This window comes from Sorghum bicolor, chromosome 9, assembly GCF_000003195.3.
Source record: "Sorghum bicolor cultivar BTx623 chromosome 9, Sorghum_bicolor_NCBIv3, whole genome shotgun sequence".
In the NCBI taxonomy this organism is placed as follows: domain Eukaryota; kingdom Viridiplantae; phylum Streptophyta; class Magnoliopsida; order Poales; family Poaceae; genus Sorghum; species Sorghum bicolor.
In genome coordinates this window covers 50,452,743-50,476,873 of record NC_012878.2, presented here as the reverse complement: position 1 = coordinate 50,476,873, position 24,131 = coordinate 50,452,743, and the positions used below count along the sequence as shown (strand labels likewise).

Here is a 24,131-nt window from a genome sequence, read left to right as displayed (position 1 = left end):
TGGACTCCTGCAACTCAAGACCAGAGCCTTGTTTAGTTCTGAAAAGTTTTTAGTTTTTGACTGTAACACTTTCATTTTTATTTGACATACAAAATAGGTTTAAAAGATTCATCTCGTGATTTAGTTTTTATTTTCATCTATATCTAGTGCTCTATGCATATGCCGTAAAATTTGATGTGACGGAGAATTTTGAATTTTTTTTTTGGTTTTTGGAGTTAACTAAACATGGCCGAAATCGTGTAACGCTGACATACTAGTACTAGTAGTATGCTCCTGCGTGTCCATGTCCCAACTGTTAGCTTTGCTGCAGACGAAGCACCCGCCGGCACGTTTTGGTCTGGACTCACTTTCCATTACCCGTAAAGAAAAGATCAAAAGAGGGAGATAGAAACATGCACAGTAGATAGGACGCGACCTATCATTTTTCTTGAGAAAGATGGGAAAAAAGATGAAACCGCGGGTGGGCAAAAGCGCTTTTGGTTGGATATGCCTACGCACGCACGAACTTCAGAGCACGTCGCGCCGTTGTAGCAAAAGGCCGCCATCAGCGTGCAGCACAGAGCATGCATGCAGCGGCCCGTTGGAAACACCGTACCGTGGCAACGGCGACGCATGGCAGCTATACATGCTATCGTTTCATGACGCTATCCCCTGCGCACTCACTCCTAAAGTTGAAAACGGACGGCCGTTCCGTCCGCAACCTTATACCATATTTTCTCGTTTGTTTTTGTTTTTTATGGAATAAACAGAAACGGGACCGAAAATGGGACGGATTAAAACAGGAGCGGGATCAAACGGTAGAGCGTTTTGTCCGTCCGTATTTGTGGAATCTCGTTTTTTACCGGGATATTCCGTTTTCTATCCCGTTTTTCATAAAAATGGGAAAGTAGCCCAACATAGTTCCTTAGCCCAATATGGCCCAAAATGTCTCTTGTCTTATGCGATATATGGATAATTTATATTTATGTGAATTGTGATTTATGGACTATGGATATATTCTTATGCGATGTATGGATAATTTATATTTGTGTGAATTATGATCTATGGACTATGTATATGTGGTATTGTATTAATGTGGTCACTGGTCAGTGCATATTTGATATTTGGTACTGCATTTTGGTCTCTATATTTACGCTATCATATGCGGCTTACATGTTCCGGTTTAAATTTTCGCTTACCGCTCGTTTCCGTCTATTTTTCGATCGTATTTATCCGTTTTTGTATTACCGTTTATCCCGCTACCGTTTTCGCTTCAGGTTGTAAAACTTTCACTTCCGTTTTCGTTTAAAAATATGAAAATAAAAATGATAGAGCGATTTTCCGTCCGTTTTCAACCTAACTCACTCCTACTACGTTGATCTAGCTTCAGCAGCAGCCAGCAGCTCTGTGCCCGTCGTGGCTTGTTTTTGTTTCGAGGAATCTAGCTTTCTCATCACTTTCGTCGACCACTTGGGCCTTGTTTAGTTTAAAAAGTTTTGCAAAATAAATATTGTAGTATTTTTGTTTGTATTTGATAAATATTGTCTAATCATAGACTAACTAGGCTCAAAAGATTCGTCTCCTAAAAGGTAAACTATGCAAATAGTTATTATTTTTATCTATATTTAATGCTTGCATGAGTCACAAGATTTGATGTGACGGAGAATCTGAAATTTTTGACAAAATTTTTTAAAAACTAAACAAGGCCTTGATCAATCAAAGTATGAGAAAGAGGTAGTACACGAGAAAATGGGCGAGAAAGCGAATGACGCATTCGATCAGGGGAAATGTTAATGGAAGAAAGAGCCAGAGACAATGATGAGCAATGCGAACCAAAAAAGAAAAAAAAACTGAGGAGAAAAGTGAAACCCACAAAAGCATATATAGCATGTTTGGGGAACCGGTAAAGTTAATATCTTTCCCCTCTTTGCCAAGAGGCTGCTAATTGCATGAGCAAATGTTTTCTAACTGTCATCATTCATCAATCTCAAGTACTCCCTCCATCCCTAAATAAATTAAAATTTAAATATCAAACTTTTTTTTATCATAGACCAAACTTATAGAAAAAACTATAAATATTTATGACATTAAATGAGCATACTATGAAAATATAGTCTACATAGTACCTTTAAGGATAGCAATTTAGTATCATAAATCTTAATACCCCTTTTTTAAAATAAGATCAATTTTTAAAAAAAAATTAATTTAAGTTGATTTAAAGAGTACTTAAGAACGGAGACTAATATATAAGGGCACTCACAATGCAGAAACCATCATAGTTTCTATAGAAATTAATTGCACGGTCATCTAAAAAAATATGGCAAGGTATTGAAGAGAGAGAGAAAGAGTAAAAATCATAAAAACCGGGTCTAAGTTAGAAACCATGTCTACACGAGAACTAAGACATAAAGGGTTGTGATCGGTACGGAATAAAGAGAGAATGCTTGCAATTGGATAACAAATTATTTTATAGAAACTATCAATTAAGACTATAATTTCTATATGTAGTGTTTATGAACATTAATAATTATAGTAACGTTGGGACAGTCCTAAGGAGTAATCTCTGTCACTTGGAGCAAAGTTTGTATAGTACAATTACGAGTAGTAGCACAACAACCGTGTTTTAGTTCCCAAAATTTTTTGGGTAGGAGTATTGTAGCACTTTTGTTTTTATTTGATAAACATTGTCCAATCATAGAGTAACTAGGTTCAAAAGATTCATCTCGTAATTTACAGGCAAACTGTACAATTAGTTTTTGTTTTTATCTATATCTAATGCTTCATACATTTGTCGTAAGATTCGATGTGACGAAAAATCTTAAAAATTTTTTGGTTTTTAGGGTGAACTAAACAAGGCCTTATATTGCCACGCCCTGCACATGTCCATTCCCATTGTTTAGGGAAGACTTGCAGTAAAGAACGAGGTAAAAACAATCGACAAAATAAGTATATATCTCACTTATTGTAGAGCCAAACTCTATATAAAAAAATTTTCAAAAAGACTCTATAAAAAATAGTAATATTTATGATGTATGCAAAGTAGTATCATTAGATTGATTGAGAAATATACTTTTATAATAAATTTATTTAGAGATTAAAATATTTATACTGTTATTATATCTAAATTTAGGAAAAAATTAACTCTTCGAGAAACTAGATACTCCTATGCATTTATTTTAAAATAAATTGCATGTACTTTTGTATCGGCTTTAGAGACCGTGTCGCTGTACTAAACGATTTTATTGATATGAAGAGAGTATAAGACAAGAATCAGTGGGTCCTAGAGGTCAAGTAGGGTTGAGAGAAAGCAACGACCCCTTGTATTTTTTTTTGGAGTTGTGCTAATAGAATTTTTGCACTAGAGATTATGAAATCACTAAATTTTGCAAAGGGTTTACATATAGCTTTTGTGCCTTTCAAAATATGAACTAGTAATGTTCTCATAGGCATCGCGTCTATTTCCTTATGCAAAGCTGCCAACCCGGCTTCAGATCCCTATAGTTAGCATGTACTTATCTATTGACAGAAGCATGCTTGTAAATTGTAATTACCGAGTTTCCCATATTAGCGGAACCAGTGTTCGTCCGAGAAGAACTTGCGAGCTGTTTGTCCAAAGGAAATCTCCAATTCATGGGCTTCGTCCAAAGGAAATCTACATGGTCCAGCTAATGATGCTCTCTGTCGTTTGTTTCTTTCTGGGCTTGCACATTGGGCTGGATAGTTAGGTTACCTTATACTCCTATATATGTATTTGTTTCTGGGCTCGCCCATTGGGTTGGACTTGGAGCACACGATTGTCATGTTGGGCGGCATGGACGATGAATTTGGGCTTCCGTGTTGGACGATTGAGAAAGATCGAGTTGGACACAGGCTGTATGCTAACGGGCCGAAATGTTAGCGATTCAACTGGTTATTATAAGCCCAATATTTTTCGACATGTGTTGGAGGACTCGGAAAGGACAACTTGGATTCAGCTCAAATAATGTTTGTTTATGACTTCGGCCTTGTTTAGTTCCAAAAAATTTCAAGATTCTCCGTCACATCAAATTTTACGACACATGCATTAAGTATTAAATTTAGACAAAAATAAATTTGCCCGTAAATCGCGAGATAAATATTTTGACCCTAATTAGTCTATGATTGGACAATATTTGCCACAAACAAATGAAAGTGCTACAGTACCCAAAATCTAAATTTTTTGCCAACTAAACAAGGCCTTCGTGTAGGTTGCTGTTCTTCGTTACTAGTCTAACCTTCCGGAAGATCGCCATGACCGATAAAGATCGAGGCCTTGCTGGTAGGTGCTCGCCGATGCGCCATGGGATGGCCTCATATAGTAATGCTGGTGGATTCTCGCCGATGCCCTTGCAACTTCGTTCGCGGCGCCGAGGGATGCCCTCAGATGGTATCATAAATCAGTGCGATATCAACGAGTCAGATTTGTTTCCAATTTTCATATTGTTTGCCACCCTACCTGTCTATAAATTGTGTTATGCACGCACAAGTACAAGACATAGCTCTCTCTGCTCGTAATTTAACGAGCCCACTCTTTGTTGTTGCATTTAGGCCACCATGGACTTGATTGCCATGAGGAATAAGAATAATCTAGCTAAGGCACTGGCCTCTCCCGACCTATGTCTCCTGCAACTTGAGTCCCCATATCTCCGACCACCCTCATGTGACGATCTCGGCCGGAAAGCAGAGAGAAGTGGCTGGCGTACGCGCACGACGGTGAGCACGGCGGAGCCGTCTCCAGCAGGAGTTCACGTGAACCAGGAGAGAAGAGAATTGATTTTTTAATTTTTGTTGTCCTCCCAACCACCCACACAGCGAATCAAAATAGTACTGGATACATGGGCTTAGGCCCAGACACTCCTTGCGGCCCAAGCCATCTTACAAGTCCAACAACTTAATAGAATACTAGTAAGTATATGTGTTCATCACACTCTCCCGTCCTTAAGATGCAGCGCGCCCTCACGATGTTGTAGCATATAAGGCATTTTCTATTTCTTTGGCTTGCGTGCTGGAGGTAGAGGTTCCCATTGTGCCCAGTGGTGTTGAACGAGTTCCCTGGTCACCACATGATCACCCACCTTCCTGAAGCAGCAAGCTAGTACCTGAACTGAAGGCATTCTACTGAAACTCATTAGCAACTGTAACGTCAGTAACCTATGGTGGAAGAGCTTTTAAGCTGGGAAACATGAATAACAGGATGAATTTGGCTGGAAGTCGGCAGTTGAATCTTGTATGCAACTTGGCCAACCTTCTGGAGTACCAAATAAGGACCAAAGTACTTGTAACTTAGCTTGTGGTTAAAGCGGCGTTGGACTGATTGTTGGATATGTGGTTGCCGCTTAACATACACCCAGTCGCCAACCTCAAAAGAATGTTCCACTCTATTCTTATCAGCTTGCTTCTTCATACGGTGTTGAGCACGAGTGAGATTCTGGATATGCTGCAAAACAGAGTGTCGTTCCTCCAACCATTGTTTCAGATCAGACACAACACAAGCATCATCCACAGTTATACCAAAGTGGCGAGGTGGATGGCCATACAAAGCTTGAAAAGCGAACATGCCATGTGTTGAGTGAAAGGTGGAGTTATACCAAAACTCTGCCAAGGATATCCAGTTGGCCCATTTGGTTGGACACGAATAAACCATGCATCTTAAGTATGTTTCTAAGCATTGATTTAGATGTTTCGACTGGCCATCTTTTTGTGGGTGGTAAGAAGAACTCATGTTTAGGGTGGTGTCAGTGAGTTTGAACAACTCTTGCCAAAAAGCACTAGTGAAGATCCTATCTCGATTGGAAATGATAATTGAGGGCATGCCATGGAGTTTGTATATGTGTGTGAGAAACGTTTGAGCCACAGAAGAAGCCGTATATGGGTGATATAATCAGATGAAATGGGCATATTTAGTGAGTTTATCTATCACCACCAAGATAGTATCATAAGATTTAGATTTAGGCAGACCCTCTATGAAGTCTAAACTGATAGTATGCCAAGCACTAGGGGGAACAGGGAGCGGATGTAGGAGACCAGGTAACTTACAATGTTCGGATTTGGCCTGAGCGCATACAACACAATTAGCCACATAGTCTTTGACAGTATTCTTCATATGTGGCCAAGCAAAAAGTGACTTGACTTTATGGTAAGTGGCATTAACACCGCTGTGGTCCCTAGACAACTCGAATGAAGAGCTAGTAAGATGGCCTGTTGAGCCTCAGTGTGAGTGCCCAACCAGATTGTGTCTTTCTACTTGATAATGCCATCAACCAGGGAAAACCCTTTGTCATTAGTTCCAGTCAGAGCCAACTCAGCAAGTAGTTGTCTAGTGGAGTCATCTTTCTGGTAGCCCTCCACAAATACTTCAAGCCATCAGGGAGTGCTTGTGGACATAACGACTAGTTGTTCTGAATCTAGTTGTCGAGATAGAGCATCAACAGCTTTATTGTCTAGACCCTTCTTGTGAATAATTTTGTATTGCATGCCTAACAGTTTAATGAAAGCCTTTTGCTGCATTCCTTCCATCAGTTTTTGATCTCCAAGATGCCCTAAACTGTGATGGTCAGTTAAGATGGTGAATTCCCTATGCTGCAGATATGGTTTCCACTTGGCAATAGCTAAGATGAGAGCCATACACTCCTTTTCATAAGTTGATATGGCTTGTGCACGTGGACCCAATGCTTTACTAACTATGCACTGGGGTAGTGATTTTGAGACAACACCACGCCAATGCTGGTGAAAAAATCTGGCAGAGCGAAGACCGGTGCAGAGATCAAGGCTTGCTTGAGTGTGTCAAAGCTTTCCTGTAACTTGGAATTCCAATGGAACAAAGTGTGTTTCTTCAACAGATCAGTCAGTGGACTACTGATAGCTGCATAATTCCTGATGAACTTCCTATAATATCCAGACAATCCCAAGAAACTCCTCAACTGTTTGGCATCTGTAGGTGCTGGCCACGTGGCAATGCCATTTGTTTTCTATGGATCAGTCGCCACTTCTTGCGAACTGATGATGTGGCCCAGATACTCCAATGAAGACTGTGCAAAGGAGCACTTGGACATCTTTAGGTACAAATTATGATTTTCCAAAATCCTAAAAACTTGTTGAAGATGTTGCACATGATCTTCCAAGGTCTTGCTATAAATCAAAATATCATCCACAAATATGAGAACACACTATCGGAGCAGAGGTTGGAATATCGTGTTCATAAGGGCTTGGAAGGTAGCAGGTGCGTTAGTAAGACCAAACGACATTACTCTGAATTTCTAGTGACCATGATGTGTTTTAGAAGCTATTTTGTGCTCATCTTCTAGCTTCAGTCTGATTTGGTGATACCTAGATCTCATGTCCAGTTTAGTGAACTAGGCTTGAAAGGACCTTGATGTCGCCGAGGAGGCCTAGAGGGGGCGTGAATAGGCCTGCAAAAATTTAGCTCAAACTGAAATTAAAACTCAGGGCGGCACTGCCTCCCTTTGAGGGCGGCACTGCCTCCCTTTGAGGGCGGCACTGCCTTCCAGCAACCGTGTGTCCAAATGAGCCCAAACTTGGTGAAGAAGTACTAGAGGTATCCAATGACAAATCTGCAAAGTTTCAACTCAAAACTCTATCAGATTAGAGGGCGGCACTGCCGGCCTGCGCAGGAGGAACTTAGTACAATTCAAAATCCAACCAAGGAAACTTAGATCAGGTAAAATTCCCAGCTTCCTGCAAGTATGTTAGTCACTGAATAGTAGTTATACGCAGCAGAACAAGTACCACCAAGTAGATTGGCCACAAACCTTACAAGCACCTCAACAACAATATGAACTTGCAAGAATGTAAAACAAGCACAATATGACACGGTGTTTATCCCGTGGTTCAGCTCGCCACCAAGGCTTGCCTAAGTCCACGTTGTTGAGGTATCCACAAAAGGATTGGCTCGCCACCAAGGCTTGCCTTGCCCTCGTTCTCAAATCAAGAGAATGAACTCTTGAGGTGAGGGGTGATTTCACTAGCTGCAAGAGAGTCTTACAAACTGTCCCGCTGCTCACCACAAGCACGGGAGCTCGCCGGGCGACGCCTAGCCGTCTAGGAGGCTTCACCTCCAAGAGTAACAAATGCACAATGAAGATCGACGAAGCCCAACAAGTGCTCAAGGTTAGGATTGCTCTAATCTGCTCTCAAGCTCTTAGTCACATAGCCCCAACACTAAATTATGCACTAAGCACAATACTCTCACAAAGAAAGAGTTGGGGAGAGGCTTTGCAAAGATTGGGAAGGTCTGGAGCATCAGCAGCACGACCAGAAGCAGTGGGATGGATATATATACTCATCCCACTCAAACTAGCCGTTAGGATTCGAAAACTAGCCGTTGTGACTGTACAGGGGCGGCACTGCCGCCCTTGTAAAAACAGCACAGGTCACCTTACGTAAAAAGCCATAACTTTTTACTCCGAACTCCATTTGCAGTGATCTTGGACTTTTCGGAAAGCTTATTTCGAGGGCTATCTAACCCTGCAAAGAACAAGCTCCAAGATCAACTTGTGCAGGTGCAGTGCTAAGTGTTTTCTCTCATGTTAGCACTTGGGTTCGGTTAGTTTGAGCACTTGAGACTTGTCTATCATTCGTATTGCATCCCCCTTGATAGTACGGCATACCTATACTCAAGAACAAGAGAATATAACTAATTTAACCACTTGAGTCTTCAATGTCTTCATATGCCATTTCTTCTCAATATTACTCCATAAAGGGTTGCAATCAACTTTGTCTCCGTTTCTTGAGCAAACACACCTTGAGCATGTGACTTGACCCATTTCAACACATATGAGTTCACCTCCCTAGCTTCAAGTAACTTCTACTAAAGATTTGATCCTCAACACAGTATGACTCCTCATAGCTTGATTAGTTCCTCGACTCAATGCAAGTACTCTCTTCTTCACCTTAGCCATGGTACCTCGGTCCTTAAGCCGTCGCTTATCCCTTCACCTCCACTTAGTCCCTCGAAGCCCTTTCCTTGCTATCTTCACCTTATCAAGCCATACTCAAGTCATATCACATTAAGTATCCATTGAATAATCATTTCTTCAATATCGTGATCCTTGCTTGAATATCTTCTAGATAAAAATATTGAGATCAACCAAGCTTCAGTTTGACTCACATAGAGACATATATGGCACTCAATACTCACTTCAATCTTTATCTTCATACTTCTAGCTTGATCAAACCTAGTTCACTATCAAGCTCTTCTTGTTCATGAAAAGCAAGTCATTGTAGAGACCAATCAAAGAACATCAACTCATGTCTCTTTTGTCATTTGTCAAATATGCTTGCTTTCTCATGATGTTATGATATCCCACAGCATATAACCCATTCCATAGATCTTATTTGTATTGTTGTCTTTTGCTTGACCTAGATTATTTTCATAATCCTTTAATACAACAATATACAATTTGGCCTTCATTTCAACACTATGTGGCATATCATCAAGTTTGCCTGCTTGTTGAGCCTTGAACATACTTGTTAATACACAATCCACAAGTATGTGCAATAGACTCAATATCCTGTTCAACACTTAGCAAACTTATTAGACCTTTAATCATGTTGTCATTCAATTCACCAAAACCCACAAAGGGCTAGATGCACTTTCAAGGCTACTCCATGGAGTTCATCTAGTAACTCATCAATTAATGGTAGTGGGTACTTGTTTTTCACTGTGTGATTGTTAAGTTGGCGATAATCCACATAGAATCTCCAAGATCCATCATTCTTCTTGACTAGGATGACTAGTAATGCAAAGGGGCTTTGGCTGGGGCTGATGATGCCATTTGTTAGCATGTCCTTAATTTGTCTCTCCATCTCATCCTTCCGTGTTGGTGAATATCTGTAAGGTTTCATGTTCATAGGTTTGACACCAGGAATTAATGGAATACCATGATCAAACTCTCTAGGTGGTGGTAGTGTATCTGGTTCCTTGAATAAGGGAGCATTAGTATCAATAAGGCTTTGAACTGCGAGAGGAATGGACCCAGATGAATACGAAATGACTTTGTTTTATTCACATGTTTCATATGGTGGCCAAAGAATACGAAATGACTTTGTGGTCCAACTATTGGCTTACGATAGAAATTCTAGGAGAATATCAATTCCTACTATCTTAAGTGTATCATAGACAAGAAATGGTAGAATAGATAATTGTAATGAACACGTTTCCTATGGTATGAACTAGATTCTTTCAATTTCACATCAAAATTTAAATTATATTTTAATTATTCATCTTGCATGAAGACTCATGTAAATGTAATGGTAATGTTGCAAACACCTGAAAGGTCCTTGTTTGGTTTTGGTAATTGAGTGACAACTTAGGTGGACTAATAGTGTTTATGTGAGATACACAGGAGATTAGTCCACAGGTGATTATATGATGATGGAGGAGCTCATTGCATATGAGACATGACATGGAGTCATGTGACCAAGGTGGAGAAGATCAAGATGAGGCTTGGCTTGATGGACCGGTTGCAAGAGTGAAGGGCAAGTCGGAGGCTTTGAAGCGAGGGACCGCGTGTGACGGTGAAGCTTGAGCGAGACTTGGCGCCGATGGACCGAGGCAACGGTGAAGAGCAAGTGAGGTCAAGATCGATGAACCAATACGGTCATGTGATGATATGAAGTGGATCATATCATTTGGTGATTGGTTGGTGCATGTGTTGCATCAACATTGGAGGAGATGGAATGGAATGCGCAAGGCAAAGGTATAACCTAGGGCATTTCCATTTCACCGGTCATAGGTGGGTAGAGAAGTATATGACCGGATTTAGGATAGATGGCCGTACTATCAAGAGGGGCAAACTTGTTTGCATATCGGTCATCTAGTGCCACTTGAGCGATCTAACTTTGCATACGTGTTAGGATCGAGTGGCGTGGCAAGTTGAGAGGCTAACTCCTTTGGGAAAATGTTTGTGAAAAAGCTAACACACTTGCACATGGTGGTGTACACTTGGTGGTGTTGGCACACTTTACAAAGGAGGTGGTGTTCCTAGGGTTGAGAGAGGTGTGGGTTTCTTATTTAGACTCCAAGTCCACATTGTTCGAAGTAATAAATAACTTTATTGAAGAAAGAGGTAATAAATTTATATGTATGAGTCTAAAGTTATTTATTACCTCGAACAATGTGGACTTGGAGTCTAAATAAGACTTGGAGTCTTATTTTTTCTACCTCTTTCTTCAATAAATATGCTACCACATCAGCAAAATACCATAAATAGTATGTAGTTAAGTGTCTTGGACTCTGTGATAGAGTCTTGCATTATGAGTGCCCTAAATCAACGTAGCGATAGCAGCCGTTTTATTTAGGATACAAATCCCAATAATCTAGTGAGTACTCAGCACGCTGTCTAGCAAGACCCGGTCCAGGATCCCAAATTCCCCACCTATCTCCTTTTTGCTTTGTCCGGCTACGAAATTCAAAACCATTCAAACAAGGACCCCCAATAAATTACTCCTCTTCCACTCTTCTAATTAATAAGATATCTTAATTTTCTAGCTATATTATTTTTACTACTATGTATCTAGACACGGTATATATCTAAATACACTGAAAAAACAAGGTACCTTAAAAGCCACGCGTCACGCTCCCACTGGCTGGCGCCTGCGCACCGGGATCCATAGCAGGCAGGCGGTGTAGGGTACTAGCAGCAGGCCAGCAGCACAGGAAACACGAAAAGCAAGAAAGTCGCACACTCTCCCCCTCGGACTGCTTCACACACAGACCAGTGTGCGCGCAGCGCGCTCAATTCCCCCCCTCCCCTCGCCTCCACCACACCAAACCGGTTCAGCCCGGGCCTAAGCCCCCCAACACCCTACTGCTTCCAGCCTCAGAGCAAACCACCGCGCCCGGAATTGGGCGGCAATTTGGGGGGGAGGATTCGCGGGGCAGGCAGGGGGGCGCTGATCCGTTGGCGAGATGATTGCGGCTGTCAACCGAGTGCCGGCAGGCTGGGGCGAGGATGAGATGTCCGTGCTGCCGCGGCACACCAAGGTGGTGGTCACCGGCAACAACCGCACCAAGTCGGTGCTCGTGGGCTTGCACGGAGTCGTGAAGAAGGCCGTCGGCCTCGGAGGATGGCATTGGCTGGTAATTCGCCCGCTTCCGCCTTGCAATTGCCGATTCTTTGGTCCCAGATCTTGTTTCGCTGCAATGCGAATTGCTTTTTCTAGTTGTCAATTTTGGGTTTTAAGTTGCTCTAGGGTTTCGATCAGGTCCGTGCTTGGAGGATTTACCCTGATTTAGCTGGGATTGCTAATCTGGATTAGTTTATTGGAGTCCAGATCGATCTTGTTTTCCTTACTTTTTTTTTTCAAATTCTATGTTTAAATTATTGCTGGACTGCTGCACCTTGCAGTTTGATTCAGCATTGGATTATTTCTAGTTTCTCTCCATCTAGGTTGCAGTATTCCATTAAATTTATTCTGAGGATTGTCTATAATCTCAATTTTGCTGTTGAAACTTCCCCCAGCTACTTGCAGTTATTCAAACGAAAACTCAGATCTTGGTTCCTCACTGTCACTGCATTGTTCGTGGTCCAGATTGAACTACAGAGTTTCATTTTGGTTGATCTGCATTTGAATTGGGCTGTCTGCATCAATTGTGAAACTCGTGGCCGTGGATCAGTATTGCTTGTTGCGTTCGATGTTTTAGGTGTCTAGATTCGAGTCCTTGCGTCTTTTTAGGGTATTTGGATTCAGCTGAAGAAGGCCGTCGGCCTCACAGGATGGCATTGACTGGTAATTCGCTGCTTCCACCTTGCAATTGCCGATTTTTTAATCCCAGATCTTGTCTTGCTGCAATGTGAATTGCTTTTCTGGTTGTTAATTTTGGGTTTTAGTTGCTCTAGAGTTTCGATCAGGTCCATGTTTGGAGGATTTACCCTAATTTAGCTCGGATTGCTAATCTGGATTAGTTTATTGAATGAAGTTCAGATCGATTTCGTTTTCTTTTCCTTTTTCTTTCTTCTAATTCTGGGTTTAAGTTATTGCTGCACTGTACCTTGCAGTTTGATTCAGCATTGGACTGTTCCTAATTTCTCTCCATCTAGGTTGCAATATTGGCATTAAATTTATTCCCAAGATTGTCTTATCTCAATTTTTCTGTTCAAACTTTCCCCAGCTACTTGCAGTTATTCAGACGAAAACCCAGATCTTGGTTCCTCAGTCACTGCATTGTTCGTGGCCTTGATTGCACTGCAGAGTTTCATTTTTGTTTGATCTGTATTTGAATTGGGCTGTCAGCATCAATTGTGAAATTCGTGGCCGTGGACCACTATTGCTTGTCGCGTTGGATATTTTAGGTATCTAGATTTGAGTCCGGCTGTAGTCTCTGCTGTCTTTTTAGGGGATTTGGATTGAGCTGCGTTTCTTTGGAATTCTGGAGGCAGCTCTTAAATTATTTGTTCCTGCATGCGTCTCGATTTGAGCCTTGCCACTCAGAAACTTGGGAGGATATTACTCTTAAGAATGCCTGCAAGTTGTATGCACGGTATCATTATTTCACTGTTCCTCGCATTGTGCCAACACAATGTATTGGCTTAGTCTTAATTTGATTTTAGATTTATCCTTTTTGTTTTTATTTTGCAAAATAGTTTAGTATTTATCCTATCCAATCACTCATTGAAGCAACCATCATTGTCTCGACGAGCTATTGAGTTCACACCCCTCTGATCTGAACTCTTTACAGCCAAACCTTGACAGTACGAATTTTTGGGCAATTAACAATATTATATTATGTGAGCATTTTTTTAGTTTAATAATGCTATGCTAGAGTCGTAGGTCTGCAGATGAAATCATGCTTTGCTGATTTCCAGCGATGTGTCTGGTTCTGGTTCCGAACTTCCAATATACAAACTGCTTAGGTCGCTATCTTATGCATTGGCTAATTAGATGGTGCATTGATTTAGACATCTCATCTCACGTGATATTTTGGCCCTATTTGGCTGACTGTTCTTGTTTTATTTATCTATGACACCACCACAGGTTATTCTCTGGGTGTTTGGATCCCACCACCCTCAGCACGCGCGCCACCACTCATTGCTGTTTTAATATTTATTCTTTAGCCCTTTATAGCCATTTGATTCCTGAATATACATACACAACTTGAAATGGGGCAATCATAGGATGCTTTTGTGCTAAAATTTGCTTTCAAATAAACTTGCCAATTGTCATGGTAGAAGTCACTAACTTTTATCAAATGTATTGGGTTTAAGTTGTGCTTATATTCCTAAAAACCTGATGTTCATCTGCTCTCACCAGGTTCTTACTAATGGAATAGAGGTAAAGCTGCAGCGGAATGCTTTAAGTGTGATTGAACCTCCGACTGGCAACGAGGAGGATGATAAATTTGATTGTGAAAACATGCAGTGGAATAGTTCAGATCTGGGTAAGATACCAGGATTGTATTTTTCATTCACAAATCACAATGCTTTCATTTTCACAGTTCCTGTCAAGAACTGTTTCTTATATATAATTGATTCCCTGATATGTTTCATAGATCTTGGTTTTGTTTGTAAAGTAATTCATTCTTGGATACCGAGTATTACTCACTCTGTACTAGTTTCGTCAATCTTCTACAGTACTGGTCATATGTTTTGGATTGCACAATTCAGCAGCAACAGTAGGGGGGAAAATCCGAAATACAGTCAGATCTATCCAAGACAAACCCAAAAGTTCTAGAGACAAATAATGTTCCTTATAGAGTATCTGAAAAATATCTACATGCCATTAGGTCACGGATCTGTACAGATTGAATTTAGTTTGAGGCACAGTTTTCTTGTTTCCTAACCATGTCCTGCAACTTGGTAATATGCGTCTGAAATGCTGCCTTCTTTAATCTTCTTTCTTGCAGCCTCCGATGATGCACAATCACCAAAGCCACAGCGGTCAAGGAGCAGGCAGCATAGGGGTTTCCACAGAAAATCCCTCAGCCGTTCAATGTCATGTGACTCCCACTCCAAGACGTCTGTGTCATCTTCCTCAAGAGCTCACACGGTGCGACTTTCGCTTCCTTGGGTTGTGGACTCGATATCATTTGGTTGGAATCCAACAATCACTTTACAGTAATCTGTGTTGATGACTTTATATGTAGTTTTGCTCTCAGTCGTTGCTCAATTATTTTTGGACCACATTACTTCTGCAGCTTGTATCTTTACATTCTTTTGACTGGTAACACTGCAGAAAGTTGATCTGAGCAAGCTAGAACTGACTGCACTGTGGAGATATTGGCGCCACTTCAATCTCGTAAGTACAGCTCAAATTCCTAGATAAGACCCTACTATCAACTGCAAGTATCCAATTGCGCATCGATGTTCTAACGGACGGGGGACGGCATTTGTTGAACAGGATGCATGCCCTAATCCATCCAGGGAGCAGTTAATTGATGCTGTTCAAAGGCACTTCACGGCCCAGGTTGATAAAACAAATTTAACTTCTGACTCCAGTAACTTGCATCATTATGTGAGGTCCTGACAGTCTGCTTTTGCTCTGTTAATTCCAATTTGCTTTTGCCCATGCTGAAGCAATTGGATGAGTTGCAGGTCATTGTCGGCTTTGTGCAAGCTGCAAAGAGGCTGAAGACAACTATGAAAGTGGCCTGACAGTGAAGCCTGAACTTCAACTAACAGATTCAAGATAGGATGCAGCATGTTTGATGAATGTTGCCGTGCTATGTAATATATATGCATGAAGTTCTTTAGATTCAGGTGGCTAGTTAATGGACTAGACTATGTTAGCCTCATCTGATGTAGATATGCAGTATCCTGTCTAAAGATGTTTCAACCTCTAGCTCAGTTCTTTCCTGCTGACTGGATGTGGATTGAAATGACAAGTTTAAAACAAGTTTTTTAGTCATCCTTTTTTATGTTTCACTATTATATTTAGCCCATGTTTTGCCCAAATTTCATGCAGAACTAATCAGGAATGCAGAATATGGTGGCTAGAAGTGCCAGAGAATTACCGAGTCTCATGGTAAAACCCTCCTGCAATAGTAGCCGAGAACTTTTTAAGTGAACCTGTGGAAAGACTGCTGACTAATGGCTTGATAAAAGCAGTAGAACCAATCTTCATCACGTGGAGCTTTTGTAGCAAGCTCGAACAGTTGAATGCTTTTGAAAGGTGAGTTGCAGTTAGCACCAAGACAAATCGATCACCATAAGAGAAGTATAGTCCTGTGTGATAACAAACATCACATGGAATAAACTGGGGGTCATTCAAAGTAAGAGCAATATGACCATTGTAATAGCATATGAACCTGTCCGTCACTGGTTTAGGGCATGTTCGGTTCCAACGGAATCTAGTACCGGAACCGATCCGGCCAGAATCGGTGTTGTATTTTACATAGCCAAAGATCATCAGGAAAAGTTCCGGCTGGAAATCAGGCTAAACGAACGGGCCCTTAGTGATGCTAACTGGTTTTCTATTTGAGAGTAATCATAACTACGGTAGATTTACTTAGGGCAAAACAATGGGGATAAAACAAGACAATGTTGATGCCCTAATCTCCAGAAAACAAAAATGTCAGCCATATGGATTGAGTAAAACCTATTACCTTCCAATACATATTGATTGGATTGGAGAATATTTTCCCCTCCAATCCTTCCCAATACATATATGGAATGGAGGGGGTTATTTTGTTTCCAAACGATTCCTAATGTTGCTGGATACCTAGGAACACCATCATGTAAAGCAGAACAGAAAGAATGCTTCCTTAATGGAGTGTTTGGGCTGGGAATCAACCCATTTTAGATGGGGCGATGCATCATGACTTTATTCCTTAAATAAATTTAATGGAATAACTAATCATTAGCTAGTGAGAAATGAGGTAGTGATGGATCAACTAATTCCATTCCACAAACCAAACAAAAAACTAGAGAGTGATATGCTGATTTCCAATTTGCTTAGAAATTCTTCAAGTAACATAGCTCCAGATTTCTCATATTTCAACAATTCATCTAAATCATCTTGCATAACCTTCCTTTTCTACTACAAAACAAGTCTTGATACTAAACAGAGATCTCACAGAATTTCTATATTTAGATGGCGCATTGTGCATTCATGCTACATTGCTACTACTTTATTGATGAAACAATGGATGCTTCCTAATTTGTAAAGAAGTTCAATAATAAAAGGCATTGCTCTTGCCCAATTCTTGTAAAACAAAAGAAGTTAATCCTTGTTGGATGATAAAGCAAGGTATAGTTTTATTGGTGATTAGAGTAATACTTCACTTACCTCTATTCGCTGATCCAGGCTTCCGGGACACTGGGTGCTTCCCCACAATTATCTGAAAAACATGGTACTTTCTAGAAGTTCCTACAAATTTTCAAAATTATCTTGATTAACTGCAGTTCCCATGTGACATTATGAAACAACTTGCAACTAATTGAAGGATGCACAGACCACGAAAGGTAAAAATCAACAAAAGTTTTCTAATCATTTAGGAGAACTCATGAAAGGTAAGGTGATCCTATCATATTTACCATATTGGCTAGAAACAAAAGCAAAAGTTCCAAAGGTGAAGAGAAAACGGCGCAGTACAGGAAAGTCGACGAATCTTATTTTCACTCTCTGGAAAAACAGAACTTTAGGGCAAAGCACATTTTACACCCTCAAACTGTCGCTGAAGTATAATATTGACATCTAACAGCTCTCAACTACTGAAACCGGCCAAATTGCCCTGCTGATCCCATTGAAAGGATGTGTTCCAGTGATGGAGCATTGATAATGAATCAGTTTGACATGTAAGCGCTTATGTCACTAATCACCCCCACGCGCACACCGCACGCGCGGTGGTGATAAATCAAAGTAAATAGCAATAACAAATATATAACTGAGCCTACGGTTAATGTTTTGGCATTCTTCTATTTCCCCCTTTCCTTATGTCCTTAGGGAAAACAGAAAGAGATAAACCTTGGAGATCCAGGAGTGATGTAGACGACTGGATGGTGAGATGGTAAGTTCCAGTGGCATGGCCTTGCAGGCTTACAGCTTGTTCTTTAACTCTTAAATGAATTTTCTCCGACAAGATCAGTAAGGGCATCCTCAATGGAAATCGCCTGCTGTTAGGCCCGTTTGGTTCTAGAGAGTATTTTTTTTAGTCCTTGTCACAATAGATGTTTGGACACTAATTTGGAGTATTAAATATAGGCTAATTAAAAAAAACTAATTGCACAGATTGAGACTAATTTGCGAGACGAATCTATTAAACCTAATTAGTCTATATTTGACAATGTGGTGCTACAATAAACATGTGCGAATGATGAATTAATTAAGCTTAACAGATTCGTCTCGCAAAATAGTCTCCATCTGTGTAATAAATTTTATAACTAGCTCATGTTTAGTCCTAATTAGCATCCGAACATTCGATATGACAGGGACTGCACTAGATCCATGTCACCATGTAGGACTCACATTTATGTTTTTTTTTTTTAAAAAAAATCCTTTCTCTCCAACCGCTTCTCTCTCCCATCATGTAAACCCAGGCACCAGCGAGCAGATTTGCTCTGCGCCGCTGCTGCTGGCGCCATGGCCGCTACGGACCAGTATGCGGGTGGGCCAGCCTTGCCTCTTCTTGCACCATTGCTCATTGGCCACATCTCCAGTGCTGCTGCACTTCCGGACCCGTGCGCCATCGGCCTTGTCGCTCGCCCCATTCTCGTAGCCATTCTTGAAAATCTGGATTCGTTGGTGGGGCACAGTGATCGTAGGGCGCCCGCGAGCACGCACCGCCCAGTTGGTGGCCACCCATGGCCATGCACCTTTGGCTGCTAGTCCTCTGGCAAACACGCACCAGCGTTTGGATCCACCATTAGAATTAGTCGAGCAGGAGCCAAGAGGGCGCTGCTGGAGTCTGGTTTGCTTTGTTCCCACAGTCTACCTATCATCTCTCACCTTGTTTTTTTTGAGCCAAACCAGCGATGAAAAGTCGCGAGCAAGGTTATTTTTTCATTTTCTCTCACTTCCACATCCAGCTGGTGACTTCAACAATTGTTGGGGACACCCTAAGCCAACATCAGGATTTCCAATTTATTGTAGTTTTGCGCTAATTTCCAAGCCATTCCTTAATTTCAATATCCATAATTTTCCACAGCATGGAGCTCCAATTATACAATTCAGAGATGAATCATTCATTAAAAAAAAATATGAATCCATCTTTCTTATCTTATTTCACATCAAAACAAATATAAAGGGACATGCGTTACCTTCAAGGCTGAGGAACGATGAAGCCAGAACAATTGTGCTGATGATAAGAACATTGTATATGAATAAATCTTGAAAAATCACCCATGAAGGACACAAAACAGATGATTACATAAGGTATCTTCAGGTGAGCGTTGACCATGATACTGAAGATGCCATTGCATATTCATTCTTTCTCTTCGGTAGTAATTTGATTCCTGTTTCAGGCCAGCCTTTTCTAAGCCATGTATCAGGACTTCATATGTACCCAAGCAAGCAGATATTTTATTAGTTCTCATTTGTGTGAATAGATCAAGAGCACCATCAACTTTGCCAGCTTGAAAATAGGCATTGATAAGGGCTGTGTACGAAACTACATTCTTGTCTGCAGTCAACAATCCAAAAATATGAGCTGCGCATGCAGACTGTCCAGCATAGCCCAACCTAAGTATTAAAACAGATGATAAATATGTCCCAAGATTGCAACCAGATTTAATCAATTCCTCAACAATCTCTAAGACTGAATCAAATGAACCAGTTCTGATGTACTGACCAAGAAGAGAACAATATGCAGACCTACCAAGTTCACAGCCTACTCCTAAACCATAACGCATAACTGCGAGCCCACAAGACGGTTTATGGTCTGCACAGCTGGCCTCAATAACATCAGACAGGATATGGGTCTCCATTTTCACATTCTTTGGGGCCATTTGGCTAACCATTTGTTCTATAGCAGACCATTTGTTTGCAGACTTAAGGTAGATAATAATACTTCTATCAGTAAGATAGCCTTGATCAGACAATATTGGATCATTCTCAATGCCTTCATATGAAAGGTGAGGGTTTACTTCCCGAAGAAGTTCATCACTATCACCACTAGCTTTTAGAGCTTCTAGTGCTTCCAAAAAAATAGGTCGACGAAGAACAATGAAATGCTCCTTCATGTACTGAAGAATGCAAGTAAGAACTGATGTTTCACCAGCCCTGGAACATTTCTGTACTAAAATATTGCAGAGTGCTTTATCTGGTTGTACACATGCTTCTTTCATCTTGTCCATAATCTCTAGAGTAGCTTCAAATTTGCCTGAAGTCAGCCAGGTTCATGTTAATATATGATGGTACCAAGATTTACAGTGTACTTAAACAAATCAATGACACATGTCAGTCAAAAGAATCCTAGTTCTTCTAATAGTGTTAAATAACCATTCCATTCCTCATGATGTGAAATAGTAGGCACATTCTCAAGGCTAAAAAATGGAATGGTTGCCATGACTTCATTCTTAGTCTGATAATAAGGTCAAACATAAGTGAAACTAATGATGAGAAAATTGAAAGCGAGTTCAAAAAAAAAATGAACAGAAAATTGTATAAGAGTAAGGTTTGTAATTTGTAAGTGAAACTAAGGAGTTATATGCATTCACTTTCCGATTCAGCTGTTAGCAATGACACGTACACTCCATTTGATAAAATGAAATACCAGACTATCAATACCTGCATACCCCTCTTTTAACATAGCAACCAACAGGATCGCATCCCAGCAAATGATTAAAAGAAGCCAGCAGCTCATATCGACAAGGCACTGCTAAGAATGGTATGCAAATTAAATGGCGTCGCACAGGCATCTGGTCGAACACCTAACCTGTGTCGGCGAGATGCTCGATGAGCACCGTGTAGGTCTTGCAGGTGGGGCGCAGCCCTTCAGCCACCATCTCTCTAAACACCCTACGCGCCTCCTCTGCCCTCCCGGCGTCGAACAGAATCTTAACGCACGCGGTGTAGCTGACGACGGTAGGCCTGCTCCTCGCCTTCATCTCCGCCCACACCCGCATGGCGCCGTCGACGTCACCGGCCCGCGCGAGCCAGTGCATGACGGTGGTGAAGGTGGCGGCGTCGGGCGCGACCCCGGCGCGGAGCATCTCGGCGAGGAGGCGGAGCATGGCCGGCACGCGGCCGGCCTCCCCGAGGAGGTGGATCATGGAGGTGTAGGTGAAGCGGTCGTGGCGGAAGGTGCGCGACGCGGTGGCCGCCAGGCGGAAGAAGAGGAAGGCCTTCTGGAGCGGCGGGTGGGTCTTGAGCACGCGCGCCACGGTGTGGGAGTCCCAGGCGAGGCCCGGGAGGGAGAGGAGGAGCGGGCGCGCAGCCGACCAGGGGTGGTCGCGGAGGATGGCGGTGGCGCGGCGGACGACGTCACGGGTGTAGGTCGGCGCGGCTGTGGGAGATGGCTCGGCTTTCCCGGCGGTTTTGGGTTGGCGGCGGCGAGGTGTTCTGGCGAGGAACCGGCGGCTGCGACGGAGCATGGCGGTCGGTGACTAGGGGGTTCTCCGCGCCCTAGTGCACGCGCCGTCACGTCTGGGGACCAGCAAGCAGCAGCCCGTAGACCGTAGTAGTGGCGGCTTGAAGGTGGTTGTGGTTGCGGTGTGCTGCGGCGAGCACCTTGTCCGCGCATCTCATGGGTTGGCTGGGTCCTCCGGCGATGAGGACTGAGATCCCTGGACCTGGAGAGTAGATTGTATGGCCCAACTCACGCCCCTATTGTTATTTTTAATTTTTATTCATTTTTCAAATATATTTTTACAAAGATTTTGCGTAGATTGTATGGCCCAACCCACGCCCCTATTGTTATTTTTAATTTTTGTTCCTTTTTCAAATATAGTTTTTACATAATTTTTAAAATTTATTAGCGTGTTGGGTTTAAAGATTATACCACAAAATTGAAAATAGATATATCATCATCACACTATAAAAAAGCGAGTTTTTTTGAGGAAGCTCTCCCTTTATAATAACCGTTCGATCTAATTGACGTGCTATATAAGCCCTCTATTATTTAAGATCTTACATACATAAGATGTAAGACTCCTCTCAATCTAAGACTCAACTGTCACGTTATTCAGTGTAGGACTCGTATAACATCTCATGTATGTCTCATGTAACTCTCTCTATGTACAACTAAAATGCTCCCAAGAGAATCGTTTACACGGTCACGATTCCTGCGCTTCAGATGCCGGATTCAGGCGACGGTTTCACATGTGCTCCATGCATGCGCCACCATCTGTCCATCTTCGTCCTCGGCGGGGCAGCGTGTACTCGGGTAAAAAAAGTTGCCCGCAAAGAACAAGTCCACCGCAGAACCAAAGTTGGATAAAAAAAACAAGTGCACCTAAGAGAAAAAATATCAGATTACATCTAAACTGGACAAAAAAAATACTAATAGATCGGATCTAAATTTGGATTATACTTCCTGTAGAAAAATATAAGTTAATAAATATAAACAAATAGATCAGTTAAAAAATAGATCGTAACAGATCATACAAAAATTTGTATCGTAGTTTCTGGTACAAAAAAATCTAATTTAAATTAACAAATAGACTAAGAAAAATAATCTAATTTTAATTAACAAAATAGACAAAGAAAATAGAAAATCCTTCAAATAAATCAAATTATAGCTCAACAGCCCAACTATAATCTGCACGTAGGTTTTCAGTAGTACTTGGCTCTTGTCGACGCCTCGACGCTGCAAGACCCGTGCACAAGTAGCTCGCCGCTAGCAGCCCACTACTTGGCGGCCTGTGCGGACACACTCGACACCATGTTCATGGACCATGAGGTGCCCGCCTTACCTCCTACCACTGCTCACCTTTGTCGCTTCGTTGTTGCTCGCTAATACAGGCCTGCCTTTCTGCAAAGGCCACCACACGCTTAGCCGACAACCGCTAGGGTTTGCACTTGGGGAATGAGAGTCTAGAGTCAAGAATTCCAATCTTCAACCAAAGCTACACGAACAAAACTTCCTGATCATGATGCTTGGATTTAGGTTAATATTCCTAATCTTGACCGAAGAGACCACAACCGCCCAATTGATCCTAATCGTTGATGATAATTTCGTAGACTATCTACAAGTACTATGTCAATCAAGTCACAATTGTTTATGAAGAGTGTTAAAGATTCATGAATCTTGGTACACACAACTAGAAAATAATTTACCAAATTATATATCGATCGCTTCGTAATCAGAATAATAAAGCACGACTAGGTGAAGGTTAGGTTTTTTTTCATTCTTATCCAATCTTCGTTGTATTGCTAATTGGTTAGTGTTCTTTGCTCATATATATAGGCAAATATCTTTATCCTTCTTATAGACACTATTGTTTTTATTGTTATTTTTATTGATATATACATTAAGAAGCAATAAGGAATAGAATTTCATGGAGTCCAAATCTCATTGAAGCTAATGATTTAGTCTTTCTAGCATAATATTAATTGTGCAATGGTGTTTTTCATAAACACGTGCGTGCCGCACGTGCATATTTGCTAGTTATATAAAAGTTATAGTAGTTTGAATTAAATATTTTACGTTTTCCTGGTGCGCGCTGTAGTTTTCTAAAACGGGAATGAATATTGATGGCTACTTTCGAATAGAGTGATGGTCCACGGATTAGTAGTTTGAATTAATAGTATTGATGGCTCAGACACAAGAACCAAAAAAGTTTGTGTGAGAGACAAGTGGGTCGTGTATTAATAGTGATGAGCTAACCACTATATGAGTGAGCTACAATAAGGCTATAAAGAAACCCTACAACCAGTAGCCGGCTATATTATTAGCCTTGCTCTAATTAACAGCAAACACCAAGTCTGCGCCCTTCTGCCTCCCGTATGTCGGGCTGACCATCGAAACCCAAGGTCCTAGGTTGGCCGCCGTCACGACTGGCACCGGAGACTGAGGCCACGGCAGCGGTGGGTACCAAGGGTAAACTTTTCACCGGGTTCGGCAGGCGAGGGCGACATAAAGTCCACTGCTCTGGTTGACTGGGTCACTGGGGGCTTGGTGAGGGTGGTCGCGGCATGCGACGCGAGGGTGAGGGCGATGCGCGACGGTGTGAGTGCGACTGCATAGAACGGCGGCGGCGCGCAGCAAGGCCGGCAGGCGAGGGCGAGTGGGCGACGAA

The 24,131-nt window shown here is 41.7% G+C and overlaps 2 protein-coding genes across 2 annotated transcripts; one reads left to right on the top strand and one right to left on the bottom strand.

Moving 5' to 3' along the window:
• LOC8077149 lies at positions 11,676-15,878 on the top strand. Its single transcript, XM_002441101.2, has 6 exons — positions 11,676-12,097; positions 14,269-14,395; positions 14,861-15,003; positions 15,190-15,252; positions 15,355-15,420; positions 15,531-15,878. The coding sequence occupies exons 1-6, from the start codon at positions 11,927-11,929 to the stop codon at positions 15,606-15,608; spliced, it is 648 nt and encodes a 215-aa protein (XP_002441146.1). The 5' UTR covers positions 11,676-11,926; the 3' UTR covers positions 15,609-15,878.
• On the bottom strand, positions 15,124-21,700 carry LOC8058497 (pentatricopeptide repeat-containing protein At2g01390). Its single transcript, XM_002439803.2, has 5 exons — positions 20,828-21,700; positions 19,212-20,272; positions 17,242-17,322; positions 15,968-16,178; positions 15,124-15,581 (listed from the first exon to the last, which is right to left on the bottom strand). Exons 1-2 carry the CDS (start codon positions 21,483-21,485, stop codon positions 19,290-19,292), a joined length of 1,641 nt encoding a protein of 546 aa, XP_002439848.2. The 5' UTR covers positions 21,486-21,700; the 3' UTR covers positions 15,124-15,581; positions 15,968-16,178; positions 17,242-17,322; positions 19,212-19,289.